Consider the following 17,517-nt stretch of genomic DNA (forward strand, 5'->3'; position numbering starts at 1 on the left):
TCGTCTGGGCTCTAGCCGCCATAACCGGGGCGGAAAGCAGGCTTTTTGAAGGCGCTTCTGGGAGCAACCTACCAGTTCTTTCCATGGATCCAAACCCCCTTTGTTTTCTTCTCGTCTAGCCCATTTTCTCCTAGTCTGGGCTGCCATAACATCGGACAGCACAGTGGCTTAGCACAGTGGCTATTGGTTATACCCTCCAGTTTGCCTCACTCCCGCCTTCCCACCCTGCCCCTTCTCTCTCCCATCCCTCTTCAGGGATCCCTCTCACAAGCAGCTCCTCGAACAGGAGGTGCGAGCACTTCTGCAAGTGGGTGCAGTGGAAGAGGTTCCCAGAGATCTGCATGTTGGGGATTTTATTCCTTTTACTTCTTGATCCTGAAGGCAAAGGAAGGGCTGCGACCTATTCTGAACTTAAGATGCCTGAACCAGTACCTCAGACAACTAAAATTTTGCATGGTCTCCCTAGCCACCATCATTCCCTCTCTGCAGGTGACTGGTATGCCACTCTCTATTTAAAGGACGCTTACTTTCACATTGCAGTCTTCCCTGAGAATTTTGGTAGGAGGCCGCCACTACCAGTTTGCTGTGCTCCCCTTTGGCTTCTCGACTGTGCCAACAGTTTTCACCAAGTGCATGGCGGTGGTAGCAGCCTACCTCAGGAGGAGAGGAGTGCAGGTGTTCCCCTATCTGGATGACTGGCTCATTGGGGGCAGGTCAAGGTCCCACATCCAAGCCAGCATTTTGATCGCCTGAAGGGTTTGTCAGGTGCTGGGCCTCCTAATAGATGAACAGAAATCAATATTAGTCCCTGTGCAAAGAATAGAATTTATCGGAGCAATGCTGGACTCATCCAGGGCCAAGGCTTTTCTTCCAGAGGAAAGATTCCAAGCAATGACAGAGATTATTATCCTAATTTCGGCTCATCCCCTCACAACGGTGAGGGTGTCCTCAGCCTCCTGGGCCACATGGTGGCCTGTACCTACATGGTCCCCCAGGCCAGGCTGCATCTCAGACTCCTTCATGTAGATGGCATGTAGATGTAGTTGGCATCCGTCTATTCTCTGGTCAGGCACCACCTGGACAGGATACTTAGTCTTTCCAAAAATACTTACCTCCCTGGTATGGTGGTCAAGTCTGGGTCACGTCCTCTCAGGTATGCCCTACAAGGCGCACCAGCCATCTGTAATTCTGGTCTCTGATGCCTCAGACCTGGGATGGGAGCTCACATTGGTTCCCTCAAGACCCGCTCTTTGTGGCGGTTGTGGACCAGATGAAGGGTCTACCAGTTTCCTCGCAGCATCTTTCAAAGTGGATCACAGTCTGCATCTGGGCCTGTTATTAGCAGACTGGAGTAGCACCTCAGGTGTCCTTGACAGCTCATTCACTGAGAGCACAGGCATCATCTGCGGCCTTCCAAGCACACGTCCCCATACTGGACATCTGCAGGGCAGCTACCTGGTCATTGGTACATATCTTCGCATCCCACTAGGCCTTGATGCAGCAAGCTCGGGATGATGCTGGCTTCAGTAGAGCAGTGCTTCAAGGGTCATGTCCATGAACTCCTGCCTGCCTCTGGAGACACTGCTGGTAAGTCACCTAAATTGGGAATGGACATGAGCAAGCACTTGAAGAAGAAAAATCGGTTACTTACCTCGTAACTGTTGTTCTTTGAGATGTGTTGCTAATATCCATTCCACACACGCCCATCTTCCCCTCAGTCGCAATTCCAGCAAGAAGGAACTGAGAGGAAGGGGGAGCCGGTGGCACCTATATGCAGGTGCATGTGCATGCCGCTGCAGGGGGCGCTAGAGCCGGCTTGTATGGGTACCACTAAGGGAAAAAGTTTTCCGGCACCGGTGCATGTGGCAAGTACGCACACCTAAATTGGGAATGAACATGAGCAACAGATCTCAAAGAACAACAGTTATGTGGTAAGTAACTGTTCTTTATTGATCCTGAAAACAATATATGTACTTCATGCAAATGAGTATTCTATTGCATTGTCTCATTGAGTTGAATGGGACTTATCCTGGGCATGATACTTGCATGCGTAAGTGTTTGCAGGATCAAAGTCTGAATCTGTGCATTAAAATACACAGTGTTGTATTGTATATTTTCCTATGAAAGTTTAGTCACTGACACAATCTGGAAAACTAAATATTTTAAAACATCGTATACTTTGTCTTCACTTCCTTTTCATTTCACTTCTGCTTATCAAGGTATTTATGTATCAATAGCTTTCTGCTCTAGAGCCAGACTTTCACACTCTTGCCATATTTGATCAGTAATGCCATGTTGTTTGAGATATCCTCATTCATAGTCATGAAAGCAATTCTGTATTACAAGCATTGGATTGAGTTATTGCTGAATGATTATGAAAAGAGGGAGCTGACTGGAGAAAATAGTTTTAACTGGCAGGGATGGGAAAGGAAATGTAGAACATTACTATTTTATTGGAAGTTTTTCTGTCAACAAACACAGAATGGGAAGCAATTTAAATGTATTATTTCAAAGTTACTGATCATTCCAATTTTGTGTGGCTAGCAAATTCCTTTTAGTAGATGGTGGATGCATCCACCCATTATAAGGTTTGCTCACATATAAAGTTTGTAAAGGGTAGCTTTATTCCTTATTAGTATGGGGGTAAAGGAGGAGCAATTTCCAAGTAGTTAGAGTTTGGGTTGATTTATCTTCATATTTAATGAAGTTTATTTAGTTGGCAAGTAATTTGCCTGTAGTGTCTGCTAAAATGCTTGTTCTTTCCTCTTTCAAAGGGACATCCCATGTTTATCAGATTTTAACTGTTGGTGTACAGTATGTATAGAACTAATTGCCCATCCTTTATCTTGTTGCCGGGTTCCAGTATTCAGTTACAAAACCGTTGGATTTTTGGCCAACCTCAGTGTGTTTTTAATTTGTATTTTTTGAATGACACCATTCACAATCAGTTGATTCAGATGTTACTTATGCACCTCACTCCTCATTCTTAGGAAGGATCTGGTTCTTTATATGATTCAAAGTTAAACATCATGTGTTGCTACTAAAGAGTGAATAAGCTTCTATTCATAAAATCAAATGAACCCTTATTATAAAATGGAAAATATTAACTGGATTATATCAAAATCATAAACTCATTCTATGGTTTTGGTAAATCCATTACCTCAAACAAAACAAAAATAGACACACTGCCGATGAAAGAGGAAAAGGAAAGGACATTCTTTTGTAAGGAGGTGGTCAAACAGTGTTGACTGTGCCTGTTATCGGTTCGGGCAGGAAACGTGGCTCTTACCTCAGTATTGTAAAAAGTTGTAGTCCCTGCTGAGGTCAGCTGGAATGAGGAACTGAGACCCAGTTGCTGGATAGAATTCCTCGTTGACCTTATAGTAGATTTGCAAAGGCACTGTTAGGCGAGGTCCACATTGTTAGCTCAGGTGTTAAATTGTTAGATCCAAAGAACACCAAACTAATGTCATGAAAATTTTATCAACCTGGTGAAGCCTGTAATTAAGATCAGATAATAATAGGAAAAGGAACAAGGAAAGAAGAGATCAGGTCCAGTGTAAAAAGAAAAAAATAATCTCCCATAAGTCACCTTTAGTCTCTTAACTTTTAGTTTATGAAACAGCCTGTATTTTTCTATAAAGAAGCTTTTCCAGTTTTTTTCAGTTCACCATCTTCACCCAAATAGTCCTGTGTTGTAAATAGGGCAACTTTGAGATGGTCCAGGAATACACAAACAAGGCTTCAAACACTTTAGTCTCTTCTGGGTAAGGAAAGATCTATAGGTTCCATTGTCAGAAAACATTGAAAAGGTAGTTCAAGTGAATATTAAGTATTCTGTGTAATCTCTGGGAATTAGGATATACATAGCATTTGACTCTTGATGCATATTGAGATTTTGCTTGTCGCTTTGTAGGTGGCAAGCCAAAATTTGTCAAGATTGTTTTATGGAGTTTTTTTTCAATAATATTTAATAAAAGATAAGGTTGAAAAATTTGTTTAGTATTTTGGAGGTAATATGACAAGAGAATATTAAAAATTATCTGCATCTCTCTAGTTTTAGCAAATATATTTCACATGTTGGCCTCATTCCCACTCTTTTGAAGTGCATGCACATTTGCTTGTTCCCCATTTTTGTGTGCAAAAAGCCCAATGCACATGTGGGATTTGTGTGCACAATGCTAGATACTTATGCAAGATGCACATCTATTACTGGCTTATTGGGTTTTTTGCACACACAACTAGGCACATGCAAAGGTTACAAAGTGTAGGCCCTAGAATTCTATGTGCTGAGTTTTTATGATACAGCTGTAAATACTGGAAGAATGGGTTCAATTGCTTTTGAAAAGCTTATTTTAAGAACATAAGAACGACCATATTGGGTCAGACCAATGGTCCATCTAGCCCAGTATCCTGACTTCTGACTGTGGCCAGGGCCAGGGGCTTTAGAGGGAATGAACAGAACAGGTAATCATCAAGTGCTCCATCCCATTGCCCATTCCCAGCTTCTGGCAAACAACAATCCCTGTCCATCTGGCCCATAGCCATTTATGGACCTATCCTCCATTAACTTATCTAGCTCTTTTTTGAGCCCTGTTATAGTCTTGACCTTCACAACATCCTATGGCAAATTATTCCACAGGTTGACTGTGTTGTGTGAAGAAATACTTCCTTATATTAAAGGACGTAATTTCTAATAAAAATTCTAACTTATACACTTTCAATAAGCTAACGTGCATTTTATAAAAATAAATATACTTTTAAAAAATATCTATACACATCATAATCTCTAGACATTTTGAATTTGGTTATTTGTGAACTATTTCCCTGAATATTGATATTGATATTTGTAAATGTGTGATAAAGGCTTACTGTGTATAAGGAAACCTTATTATATTGTAAAATACTTTATAATTCTTCAATTATTAGAATGTGACAAGAAGAGGGAGCAGTCCTGGCAGCCTGGAAGTTCCAAAAGACCTTCCTGATATATTGAACAAGCAGAGTCAGATGCGCCCTATAGATGACCCAGGTGTGCCTTCTGAATGGACGTCTCCTGCCAGTGCAGGAAGCAGTGACCTTATCAGTTCAGATAGTCATTCTGACTCATTCAGTGCTTTCCAGTATGATGGCCGCAAATTTGAAAGCAAGTATATTTTTCAAAAGTAGTTTTTTTTATGTATACCTATTAATACATACATATTAATTTCCATTTTAAAATAGCTGTGTACCACTGTCTTATGAAGTTTTCATATGAACATCCCATTGATGTTATCAGTAGTTTAGTTAATGAAGTAATATAGTTCTTGAGAGATGCGGTAATTCTTATTAAACAGCTTTATTCACTATTTGTATTGTAGTAGAGCCCAAAGCAGAAATGGGGCCTGATTGTGTAATGTGCTGAACAAAAAAACCCCAAAACACACCAGACAACATCCCTAGGAAGATATGGTCCCTTCACATAGGAATATCTTCCAATTATCCCTAAAACTGTAAACTAAAAATTTAATGTACAGTAGAACCTCAAAGGGCTGGTTCACACTGACCGCGCAATTTGGCGGCAGTCGACGGGAGTTACGCAAACTACACAGAGTAGTTTGCGTAACTGACGTCGACTGCTCCGCTTCCCTTCTGCGCGCTGTTCACACTGCGCTGAGCCAACAGGAACAGTGTTCCCATCGACTCAGCGCTATGCTACTTGAGGGGGTGGACTTACTCAGTTGACTTCCTGATCGATTGAGCAAGAAAGCAAACACAGTGCACAGCAGAAACAGTTTGGGGTCTGCATTGTTCCTGTAAGCTAAGGGTGCTGTTTCAACCCCTCCCACCGACCCCACCCTATCCCACTTGGAGGGGAAAACTGTTTTTTTTTCTCTCTCTCTCTCTCTCTCTCTCTCTCTCTCTCTCACCCTCACCCTCACCCACCCCCTCCCCACAACCGAGCAGCTCATGCTTCAAGAAACTGAAGGTTGCAGCCAAAGCCTGGCCGGGAGCTGGAGTGGGAGTTAGCTGCATTCTGGAGGAGTTTTAAAGGGCCACAGCCTGTGCACTAATGCAGCCCAAGCTTTGCCCGTGGCTGCATTCCTGGATCCTGCCAGCACCTCTGGGAGTGCAAGGGTCAGGGGAGGAAGGGGCGCTGGCAGCCGGTTGGCATCAACCCCTTTCCCCATACTGCCTCTGGAGTGTGGCAAGCAGTGCAAGGAGCAGGGTGAACCCTGGAGAGAGGCAGCTGAGGGCTGGGGCCTGCAATGCCAAAGGTGTGGGGCAGGGCCCCCCCAGTTCAGCCCAAAGGCAAGAAACGGGAATAGGGCAGGGAGCTGTATGCAAACGAGGCAGTGCTGCCAGGTGCCACCTTTGTAGAGATCTCTCCCAGCCTTAGCTGAAAGACACTGACTGCAGGGTACCGTACCATAATATTTTGTTACAAACATTTCAGAGTTAAGAACAACCACCATTCCTGAGGTGTTCATATCTTTGAAGTTCTACTGTATTCATTTTGGAATTCTTTTTTACTTCCTCAAAACAGTTTAAAAATAAAAAAAGCAAAAACCTTTCTTAGTATAGCAATCTTTGACTATATAGTTAGGAATAGTGAAGCAAAATACTACCTGGCAAGACACAGCTAATTTATTAAACCATTTTTCTTTGAATTCTTTTTATTCATGCCATTTCTTTTCTTTTTAATGGGAAGATGCTATAAGTGTCACTGAAGATTGACTTCACAGCTTGTACAGGCAAGAAGTAATGGGTTTTCTTTGTAAAATCTATATAAAGCGTGAGAATTAATTATCCACTTTAGAAGTTAAATAATTACTGGATAAAACCTGTGCTGTCTTACTGGTGTAATTTGTAAAGTGTAAAAAAGCCAAAAATGGGTGAGAATTTAAAAATTACAGTGACAGATTGTGAATCTCAGTGATGATTGAACCTGGTGATGTTCTAAACAAAAAGAGCCCTCAGCCATGTTTGTAACGGTTTTCATCACCTCACGCTGACTCAACAGAGATTGTAGGCTTCAAAGCGACACGTGGAGAGACAGTCCTGGAATCTTACTATGTAGCCTTAGCTCTGCTATAGTTGTCCAAACTGATTTGATCATGAAATGTTGTTTTTAGTATTATAATCTCAAAGCTGTTATATCTAAAACTCAGGATACAAAGCACTCAATTTAGTGCTATTCGCAGAAAACTCTCATTTGCCATAATCTCAATTAAAGTTAATACTTAAATGTTTGTCTTTTAGGCACCATAGCGCTTGTTTACATGGAAACTTAGTATTCAGCAAACCAGAGTGTAAATCTACATCGCATTAGCTAGCTGCGGCGACCCTATTACAATGTCCTAAAAGTTCTGTAGTACTTCAGAGTGCACTGTGGAACTTTTAGTACACAGTAGCAGGATCTACATGGCCAGTTAGCACTTGGCAAGCTGGTGTAATATAGATTCACACCCTGGCTTGGCGCACACTATCTCCAGGTAGACAAGCCCTCAAGTGTTGTTTAGAGGTAATTCCGTAATTTACGCAGTATGGTATACCTAAATGATGAGGATGAAGTAAAAATATTTGACCTTGGCATCTAAATAGAGTACAGAATACGCAGTAGCAAAGTGTTTTGCATAACTCAGTTTTGTGACTGAAACTAGAGAAGCATCTGAAATAGTAAATGGTTTCCTATTTAAATGTTGGTTTTGGAGTAATTTGCTTGAGCTGTATGTTGTTAACATAAATAGATGTATCCATGGAACATTTTGGAAGTTTCTTTGGTTATTTTAAACTTGATTGAGAATGTTCTTTAAATTTGTGTTCCTCAACAGTGGTTTAGTTAACATTATAGCTCTCTCCTTACTGTAGATTTCAGTTTTGGCACTGATACTGGGACACCAGCTTCTGCGGAGATTGATGCAATTTCAGGACATCAACAGAATGCCGAGGAACAGGAAGTGGCTAGTCTAACTACACTCCACATTGATTCTGAAACAAGCAGTCTTAACCAGCAACCATTGTCTGCTGAAGCTGCAACTATTACTGGTAAAATAGTTGTAACAATAAAACTATTTTAATTTCAAATATTTTCCTATTCATGCTGAAGAATACAAGTAGCAACTTTACAATTTAATATATTTTCTCTTTACCATGATACTTGGATTTTGGTATTGTCTTAATTGAAGTCCTTATGAAAACTGTTGAGTGCAAAAACCTGACTAGGAAAAACTTCCTGTTGACTTACATGATCAGCAAATATTAATATAGTGTTAAATATATTTTTAGTCTTATCTGGGAAAACGTACAGATTTATCATGTGGAAAACTGTGAGCACGTAATATACAGTATCTCACTGATTCGAAAAAAAAAGAGTTAACACTTTATCATTACTAGAAAAACAACAAATTTTTTTATATAAATAATTCCTTAAAGTACTCTGATATACAGTACTTCTTCAAATCAACTTACTGCTACATCATGGGATGCCTTTGAGACACTCCTGCCTCTTACATTCTCTCAGTGTGGTCTGTTGTGGAGCTTGAAACCTTTGTCAACATATATGCTGCATACAGTCCATGTTCACTTAAATGTTGAGTTGTTAAATTTTTCTCTTCTCCCCATCCCTTTTTAACATGGTAAACATCAATCTCTTAAGAACTAGGTCATCATCCTAAAGTCAGCAGATTCCAGAAAGAATCTTCTCCAAGGCACATCCTGAGGATATGTCTGTCGAGTTTATTAGGGCCAGGATGTATGGATTCCATAGCCGGTTTCATATCCCTTGTTCTCTAGCTGTTTTGTATAATGCAGTGCCTGTTGTAAGCCAGGGATCAAACATGCTTGCTACTTCGAAGTTTCATCTTTAAGAGGGGCCATCTGTACCCTGGGCTGTGGAGTCTCTATAAAACTTAAATTCCTACATTTTCAGACATACTGAAGATATCTCTACATTTGGCAGATGAGCTGAAATACTCTATTTCCTCTTCTTGAAGTTACCTTTATACTCAAAGAAGCATGGTGGACATCTTTTTTTCTTAATTCCCTCCATGTTCATAAACTGTAGTGATATTGTTCAGTTATACCCTTGCTGTCTTAACTCTTTCTTTGGCATGGAAGTGTTAAATGGATTAATTTTACTCCCCTTATTTCCTTCAAATTGTTGACCTTTTCTTTACTGTTTTGGATTGTTGATTTGGGTTGCTCCCTAACTAGTGAAATTTGCAACTGATAACAGAGCTACCCATTCTGAAGATTCTCTGGCAGCCACTTCCTTGGATTTTGTTTTATTGAGCCAACATTTCAGAAATAGGCAATTGTTGTTTGGGAAAGATATTTATTTTTGTTAATTTCTTAGCTCTGCTTTCCAGTTTCTTGTCAGGAAATTTTCTTATTGGAGTATTAGCAGGAAATGAATGAGTTGATCATTGATCACTGTTTACTCAGGAGCATTAGAGCAAAGCGGTTCTGCAGTACTCCTTGTAAGAATTAGAAGCAACTGTGATGGAATATCCTTCAGTCTTTTCAAAAGAATCCAATGGTTTACCAAATTCTACAGAATTAGTCTGCCCTTTCCTTTCGATCTCCTATGCAGAATTGTTTTGGTCACTATATCTTTCTATGTGGAGAAAGTGAAAACAGGAGAAGGAATAAAAAAAAGTGTGTGTTGAAGAGGTTTTTAATACAGTACTTAATGTACTCTCATCCCCATGCCTCCCTCACCCAAAAATAAGTAATTTCTGCTTCTGTGTGGAAAGTAATAAATAATGCCCTTTTGGAGAAGTCCTGGAGTTTATTAGCTTGAAATTGCATTTTACATAAGGCCTGGGTAATGATGGAGTGCAAGCACCAGTAACTAATAAAAATCCTTTACCTTTTAACTGCCACAAGAAAGCAGTATTCTGTGTTGCAGAGCAGTGCTGACAGGGGGAAAAGTACTTTCCCATGGTATATCAGTGTTGTTTTTCAGATTTTTTGTTTGTGTCCACTTCTGTGAACTGCTACTATCTCCTTTATTATAATTGTATTAATTATAATTCCATATTCAAAGTTGTGTTTTTCACTAGAAGCAGGACAGAAATCCCTTTATTTCACAGTTTAGCAATTTAATTTAGTTTTCTTATTTACCACAATTACTTTTCAGATAACAATTGAATTTTCTTTAATGTTTTTTGGATAAGATATGACTAACTTTTCAAGAGAGAATAATTAATTAGAAATAATTGTTTTGAAAGTTAGCCTTAATAGTCTTATCTTTTTTTTTCTTCTTGTAGCTAGACTACTTATTTTTGGAAATTTACATACTGACACATTTATCATGACATCACAGATATAGGCTACATTTGTCTCAATTTTAAAATTCAAAAGATTCAGCCTTTTCATTGTAACAGTTTTATTTTCCTTAGCAAAGCCAGTGATTAAATCACATATTTCCCATGTTCTCTGTAACCTTCTTAACAAAGCTGCCTGAGCTTTGTGCTTATGAGCATCTCCAGCCAGTCCCTGACCCAATGAGGCAAGGTGAGCTGCGAGGCAAGGGGAAGCAAAGCTGGAGAACAGAAATATGACAGAACTTGCTCTTCTGCCCCAGTTCTGTCAGTAGGGGAGACCAGACAAAATTCTGACAAGGATACCAAGAGATAATAAACCATGAGGAGGTGTCTTTGCAGCACTGCTCCCCAGCACAGAATATTATTTCCCTTGGTAGTTAAAGGAATAAGAATTTTCATTTAACTACAGCTTGCTTGTTCTTTGTGTTTTCTCGGGTCCTGTTTTTCACATTCAGGCTCATGAGGGATTTGGGTGCTAGTTCAGCCTTATGACTTAAGCATATGCTCAAAGTCCATACCTATTCAGCAAATATTCACTTCAGTGGGACTTAAACACATACTTAAATGCTTTTACTGTCTTGGGATATTGATGAGGGGGAAGGTGGGAAGAAACTTGTTGTGTTAAGAACACTAAAAGTATGGTCGGAGAAAAGAAATACCCTAAAATTATTTGTATTTAATGTAGACATTTGCCAATTAATCCATTTACATATTTTGGTATCAGTTGTTTATCCCTTGACTGATGACTTCTTTCACAGCACCATTCACATGGAAATCTGCTTGCAGTGTATATCTTTTCTTGGCCAGATACGATTATAAAAATAGCTCGGGTTCTTTTTAATGTTATGTTTAGAAAACTTTTCAGAAGTTCATAGAAATAGAAAAGACTTGTAAGGTAACTCTTAAAAATTGCATTTACAGGCTCTGAAAGTGCTTCTCCAATCCAATCTGCTCTTGGATCCCGGTCACAGACACCTTCTCCTGCCACTCTGAATGCAGATCATATTGAGCAGAAGGATCTGCAGCTGGATGAGAAGCTCCACCACTCTGTTTTACAGACGCCTGATGATCTAGGCAATATCTGGAATACAAAACTTAAAAATTGTTCTTTCTTTTTCAGTGTAATATAATTAATAGCTAGGATCCCTTTAGTGTGGAACAGTCTCATACAAGGCTTTTATATTAATTTACATGACAAATTTTTAAACTTTTGAATGAAAATAATTCCTAAAAAAACCCTGCACTTACAGAAAGCCCTGTGTCTTTTGCATATCATGGCAGGTGCTCATCGTGGAATATTTGGATTATCAGTCCAAAAAACTTTTTAATTGTTCTTTTTATGTTTAAAATCACAATTTAATGTAATGGGTATTATTGTCCAGAACTGCAATATCGCTAATACATAAGTAATAAAGCAACATTACATTTATATGATGCCATAATGTAATTTTAGAATAGCTGTTGTTTTTCTCCTCTTGATTACACAAACTCTTAGTTGAGGCTAAATGGCACCCATTTAATTGGGTTGCACACTTGCTTTGTTTGAAAGTCAAGAAATGGATAGTTACCTTTCCATAAACAACTTTTTCTCTGACTCCATATGAATCAACTATACATAACCGCCAAATTTCATTCACAACAAACCCTCAACTACTATGTTGTAAATGCAGTAAAGTTATATAGAGAAATGTCTACCATATAGTATATACATAGCCAGGCCCACCAACAGCAATTCTGGGCCCAATGGCAGAACAGTCAATGGCCCCCATAGTTCCCTTGGACTCCTCAGGGAGATTAGTGATGAACTCGGAAAGCTGAGTAGCAGATACTACCTCCTCAGTTGCCCAGGAATCTGCATAGCGCATAATAAGTTCAGCTCAGGGGAGGGAGGTAGAGAGCATGAACGGTGGGGGTCTCAGGGGAAGGGTGGGGTTTGGAGAAGAGGATACATACCTATTCTCTCATCCACCTGGGCCCTTTTAAATCGCTGGGGCCTGGGCAATCGCCACCCCTTACCACTCCCTTTCCCCTCCGCCCCCATTGGTGGGCCTGTACATAGCTGCATATTCCTCCCATGTATCATATATGAACCACTGACCTAAATTCCAGACTCTCCTCCACAATTCACTGACAGATAGAAACCATCAACAGTTTTAGTCTTTATATATATGTATTTATTTTTATGTGTGTGTATATATATAGATAAAAGACAAAATGAATAGTGTTGTCTCATAGCTGCTATGGGCAAGATTTCTTAAACAAGCACGGTGCCTAGCTGGGGCCAGGTTTTTAGGAGAATTCAGATCCCAGTTAGGAATCTAAAGTAGTGGCCAGATTTTCAGGAGAGTTCAGCATATTCTGGTGCTGAGATGTTTTGAAAATCTGACCGTAGGTGTCACAATGGGAGCTGCTGAGTGCCACCATTTTTTAAGTTCTGGCTCATATATAGGTGCCTAAATGTGAAGTGAGTAGAGAGCGTTGGAAATTTTCTGATGGAACATATTCCATCAGAAAATGCAAATTAGTCAAAATCAAAACATTCAGGGGGAACATGTCACTTTTGAGAAAATCCAAATGGAACCAAATGTTTCTTTTGAAACCCTGCCTTTCAGGGAGTCAGGTTTCTTTTGCTTTCCTTCCAGCTTGCCTGCCCATTGTTTGCCCAGGGTTCTAGGCTCCTGGCTAACCCCTGGTAGCCCTGGCTATCCCCACATGGCAGGCTACTGAGGCTCCAGTCAGCTTGGAGAGCCTCAGAAATGTTTTGAAAAGGTAGACATTTTAACTTTTTCAAAACAAAAACTATTTTGAATTTCTCATGGAAATTCCAGTGTCCAGCCAGCACAGTGCTGGGTTTTTTAAATCTGGATCCAGTTGTGTGTGCTGAGCACTTTAAAATCCTAGTATTTTGAAAAACCAATCGTATGTATCAAAAATCCAAATCTAACCTCCTTCACTCAAAAAAATATATATTTACCAAGTGGAATATATCCTCTGTTTGTAATGTTCAGGTAAAATTTTAGATACTCAAATCATAAAATACTACTGATGGATGGCAACTGAGATGGATGGCAGATCATAGTTATGTGGGTTTTTGTTTTATTTTTTGAGAAATCACTGCATTGATTAGCCTGACTTTTGAGCACTTGTGCAAATTATTTATACTTGACAGTGTTTAATGCTTAATATCAGTTGATAGATATTTACGAATCTTAACTTATTTTGGGGGTTTTTTTGGCTAAGAAAACTAGATAAACTATCTGCTCTCTGGAAAAGTAGGTTATATTGGCACTACTTTGAGGTAGAGAGAACTGCATATTGTGTGATTGCTTTCAGGCTCCTGGGGCTGAGTCACTGAATATAGCCCCTGACTAGCTGACTAACAAGGGATTAGTGCATGATACAGCAATTCACACTTTCTTCATCATTCTCTTCCCTAATTTGCAAGTAAGAGTCTGTCATGGTAAATGCTAAAGAAAAATGGCCATCTGCTTTAATGCCAAAAGCTAATTTTCTGATGATACTTTGAATGGGGAATGTTGGAAATTTGGAGCTTCATTGAATCAAAAGCATAAATGAAACGTCTTTACTAAGGAAAAGTAGACTTCTGTAGTTAATTTAATAACAAGATAGGCTGACTCAATGCTAAAGTGGCTAGCTCTATAAGAGATATCTTTATTATACTTAGTCTACATACATACTTTATCCATTTATTGTTTTAAGAAAACTATTCATAATTTAAATAACTTAGAATAAAGTCTGATATCAATGGTCGTTCTTATTGTATGTTTTTTCTCCCATTACAGAAACTAGTGAATTCCCATCAGAATGTTGTAGTGTGATGGCAGGGGGAACCCTAACAGGATGGCATGCAGATGTTGCTACTGTAATGTGGCGACGAATGCTAGGGATTTTGGGAGATGTGAACACCATTATGGACCCTGAAATTCATGCTCAAGTTTTTGATTACTTGTGTGAACTCTGGCAGAACCTGGCTAAGGTATAAGAAAAAGAATCTTCTCTCCAACCCATCCTGATAGGGCAAGAGTTTGAGAATGGATCAAAAACTATAAATTTCTGACACATACTGCCTTTGTTTTCTTAAATAATTACAGATAAGAGATAATCTTGGTATTTCAGCTGATAATTTGACTTCACCTTCTCCACCAGTTTTAATCCCACCACTGAGAATTCTAACTCCATGGCTTTTCAAGGTAAATACAATAAATCATTCAGCAGATAAAAGAGAAGTTCATATAATTATAGAACAATGCTAACATTAACCTGTTATTTTATTTGTGTAATAAGTACTTTTTTTAAAACTTTAGGCAACCATGTTGACTGATAAGTATAAACAAGGCAAGCTACATGCTTATAAGCTTATTTGTAATACAATGAAGCGAAGACAAGATGTTTCTCCAAACAAGGATTTTTTAACTCATTTCTATAATATAATGCACTGTGGACTTCTTCATGTTGATCAGGTAAGTGGTTTTTTGGATTTTTTTTTTTAATTCAGATAAGGTTGAACAGGTATAATTGAATTGAAGTCACTACTTTCTCAGAAAATACTGGGTGGATTTTCAACATATAATTTAACTTTGTAATTAGGAATCAGTACTTAGGCTTTTATCCTTTTGCTAAGCAATTGCCTTGGTAAATCACATTCATAGTAATGGCCACAATCATAACCTGCTATCCGCATCTGTGCAGGGGAGTAAGGTAGCAGAAGTTGCTCCCTTTTTCATCTGCACAGGCTGTGCTATCCATATTGCGGGTTGCATCTTGGAGGAAGGAGAAACAAACAACTTCTGGGAGACTCCCTTCCCTCCCTTCAATGCACCAGCCTTTGCACTTGAGCTGGTGGGAAAGGGAAAGTAATTGTGTCAGGTACAAAGTTGGTTCAGATCACTACTTCCCTTTCCTCCCACCCCATGAGCAAGGTAAGAACAAAGGACCGTATTGGCTCTGAGTCACAGCGTGGTTCTTGGTCCGCTCCTTGGTGGCTGTAATTACATGCTGCGCCTTACCTAGTGCTTGGGGTAAAACCAAAATCTAGCTCTGTATGCATAGCAATATAAATCTTCACTGTACTTTGATAGAAATCATTAGCTAATATTCACAATATTAACCTCCATTTGATAAGTAGTATCATCCCTAATTTTAAGTGGAAAAACCTTATGAAAAGGTTAAGTGACTGTCAGAGCTGGATTTAGCTACCAGCTCCCCAACCTATACACAGACCACATCTCTGACACGAGACACATAATTTCAGCCTGATAAGGTTTATTGATAGGAGAAAATTGAAAGGTATACTATACAAAAGGAAACTGTTAAAGCATACATCATATTAACTTGTTGAAATGCATAAACGTGCTTAAAACCATTTTCTCTATCACTAAAAGCTATCAGGCAGAACTATTTCTCGATGTGCTTTGTCTAGTATCATCAAAAGATAACAGACCTGTTTAAGCACAGATGCTTTTGAGTTCCTTTGCTTATTTAACTCTGAGTTCGTCAGATTTCTGAGGTTTTCTATGTTAATCTTTGGGATTATTTACATTCCCTTTTTCTTCGAGTATTATCTTTGTCCTATTAGCATATGTTAAGCCAAGCCAATTTAGAATGCTGTTTTTGTTGGGGTATTTTTTAAAACTTGAAATGAGTAGCATTTTTTTTTTCCTGGTCAGGATCCCTCAGTGTAGGTCGAGTTTTTTCCTTATATCTGTCAGCTGGGTAATGCAGGCAAACTGCCCTTTTGATTTTTGACAAATGAAGGCTGCTGAGCTGATCAGCCTGGGGACTAAATTCTTCCCAAAAAGTAGGTAGAATTTAACGATCAGAGTAGATTTTATTAGCAGTCTTTCATCAAATAAAATTGTTTAATTCGGGAGCCATTAGAGAAGTGTTACCTGAGCTTACAAATCCATACCATTTTAATATTTCACCAGTGACCCAATCCTACATCCATTGGAGTCGGTTACAGTTTTTCAAGTGACTTTGGTGGGAGCAAGATGAAGCCCCTAGTGCTCTGAAAATACTGGAAGAAGCCAGCTTGCAGAGTTAGATGTAGTTGATAAATATTTGAGAAGTATAAAGAAACTGAAAAAGCCAGAATACTGCTTTGAAAATCACCTTCCTCTCTTGCCACTCAGACCATATCATTCCTTTATTTGATCCTGTTTTCCAGTTTCCTGTCTTTTCCTACATCAATTTTAATCTAGAGTTTTCAATGTAATTTAGATTTAATTCCTCAGAGCAGGAACATAGTCTTTATTTGCCTGTAAAATGGTATACAAACCTATGGTGCTATGTAAATACAGTATTAGTGAACAATGAGTCCAGGCTACAGCAGACGGCTGTATGTTTTTGGTTATTTTCCTTCTTGTAGAGAGATGCATTTCCAGTAACTTCTCTTGTTCAGAAAACAATCTAATAGTTAATTTAGAAAAGTTCTGGTTGGAGAGTGCCTTATCAGCATAATTTTAAATTCCTTGTTGTGCTTAATACAGCTAACGTGTTCCCAAACATATGTGGTTTAATGGCAAATGGTGAGTGTCGGGGGGCTGTTTGTGTCCAAGGCCAGCAGTACCACTTAGTGACAATACTCCAGGCTATGTCTCCCAATGGTGAGAGTCAAGGGCCACGTTGCCCAGTGGCTACAGTCTGTCGGGGAGGATAGGGGAACCTGAGCCCACCCTGCTCCACTAGATTCTGACCCAGGGCCCTTCAAAACAATAGTCGATATACATGACTGACACCCTTACTCCAGTTTCCTGAGTCACTTCCTACCCCCAGCTTCTGTTCCTCTGTCAGTGCACGGGTCTGCCTTGGAATCCTACTTGACATCCTCTCAGGTCCTGTGGCAGAGTCCCACAGAACAGTGCTCTGAACCACTTGGGGCGAAGCCAGTCAGGTCTCTAGTGCTCGGAGTCTTCTCCTGCCCCTATCCACACCCATTCCACACCCCCGGCCTCCACACACCAGTGCAGCCACCTCCTGGTCTGTATACAACACAAACAGATAAGGTGAAGCACAAAACAGTTCAGTCCTATCTAGATAAAAGGCTAGACATTGCCTGACATCCAGAGTATGGAGGGACTGTCCTTACAGGGAAGAGTGCAGCGTGGGGAGGGTGGGAGAGGTAAATACACTGCCTCAGTCAGATGAAACACAGACCACATTGGATAAAAACTTCAGGTGTGGTCAC

At 39.6% G+C, this 17,517-nt stretch overlaps 1 protein-coding gene across 7 annotated transcripts in view; it reads left to right on the forward strand.

Moving 5' to 3' along the window:
- The window catches only part of RALGAPA1 (Ral GTPase activating protein catalytic subunit alpha 1), a 228,097-nt gene that overhangs the window by 85,090 nt on the left and 125,490 nt on the right, over positions 1-17,517 (forward strand). For all 7 annotated transcript variants that reach the window (XM_067533936.1, XM_067533961.1, XM_067533981.1 and 4 more), the window contains 6 exons: positions 4,930-5,146; positions 7,852-8,028; positions 11,232-11,384; positions 14,114-14,307; positions 14,423-14,521; positions 14,636-14,791. In XM_067533936.1, the coding sequence (XP_067390037.1) occupies positions 4,930-5,146; positions 7,852-8,028; positions 11,232-11,384; positions 14,114-14,307; positions 14,423-14,521; positions 14,636-14,791 (996 nt within the window). The remainder of the gene's footprint in view (positions 1-4,929; positions 5,147-7,851; positions 8,029-11,231; positions 11,385-14,113; positions 14,308-14,422; positions 14,522-14,635; positions 14,792-17,517) is intronic.

This window comes from Emydura macquarii, unplaced genomic scaffold, assembly GCF_026122565.2.
Source record: "Emydura macquarii macquarii isolate MOO-44397 ecotype Brisbane River unplaced genomic scaffold, CSIRO-AGI_Emac_v2 contig_374, whole genome shotgun sequence".
Classification (NCBI taxonomy): Eukaryota; Metazoa; Chordata; order Testudines; family Chelidae; genus Emydura; species Emydura macquarii.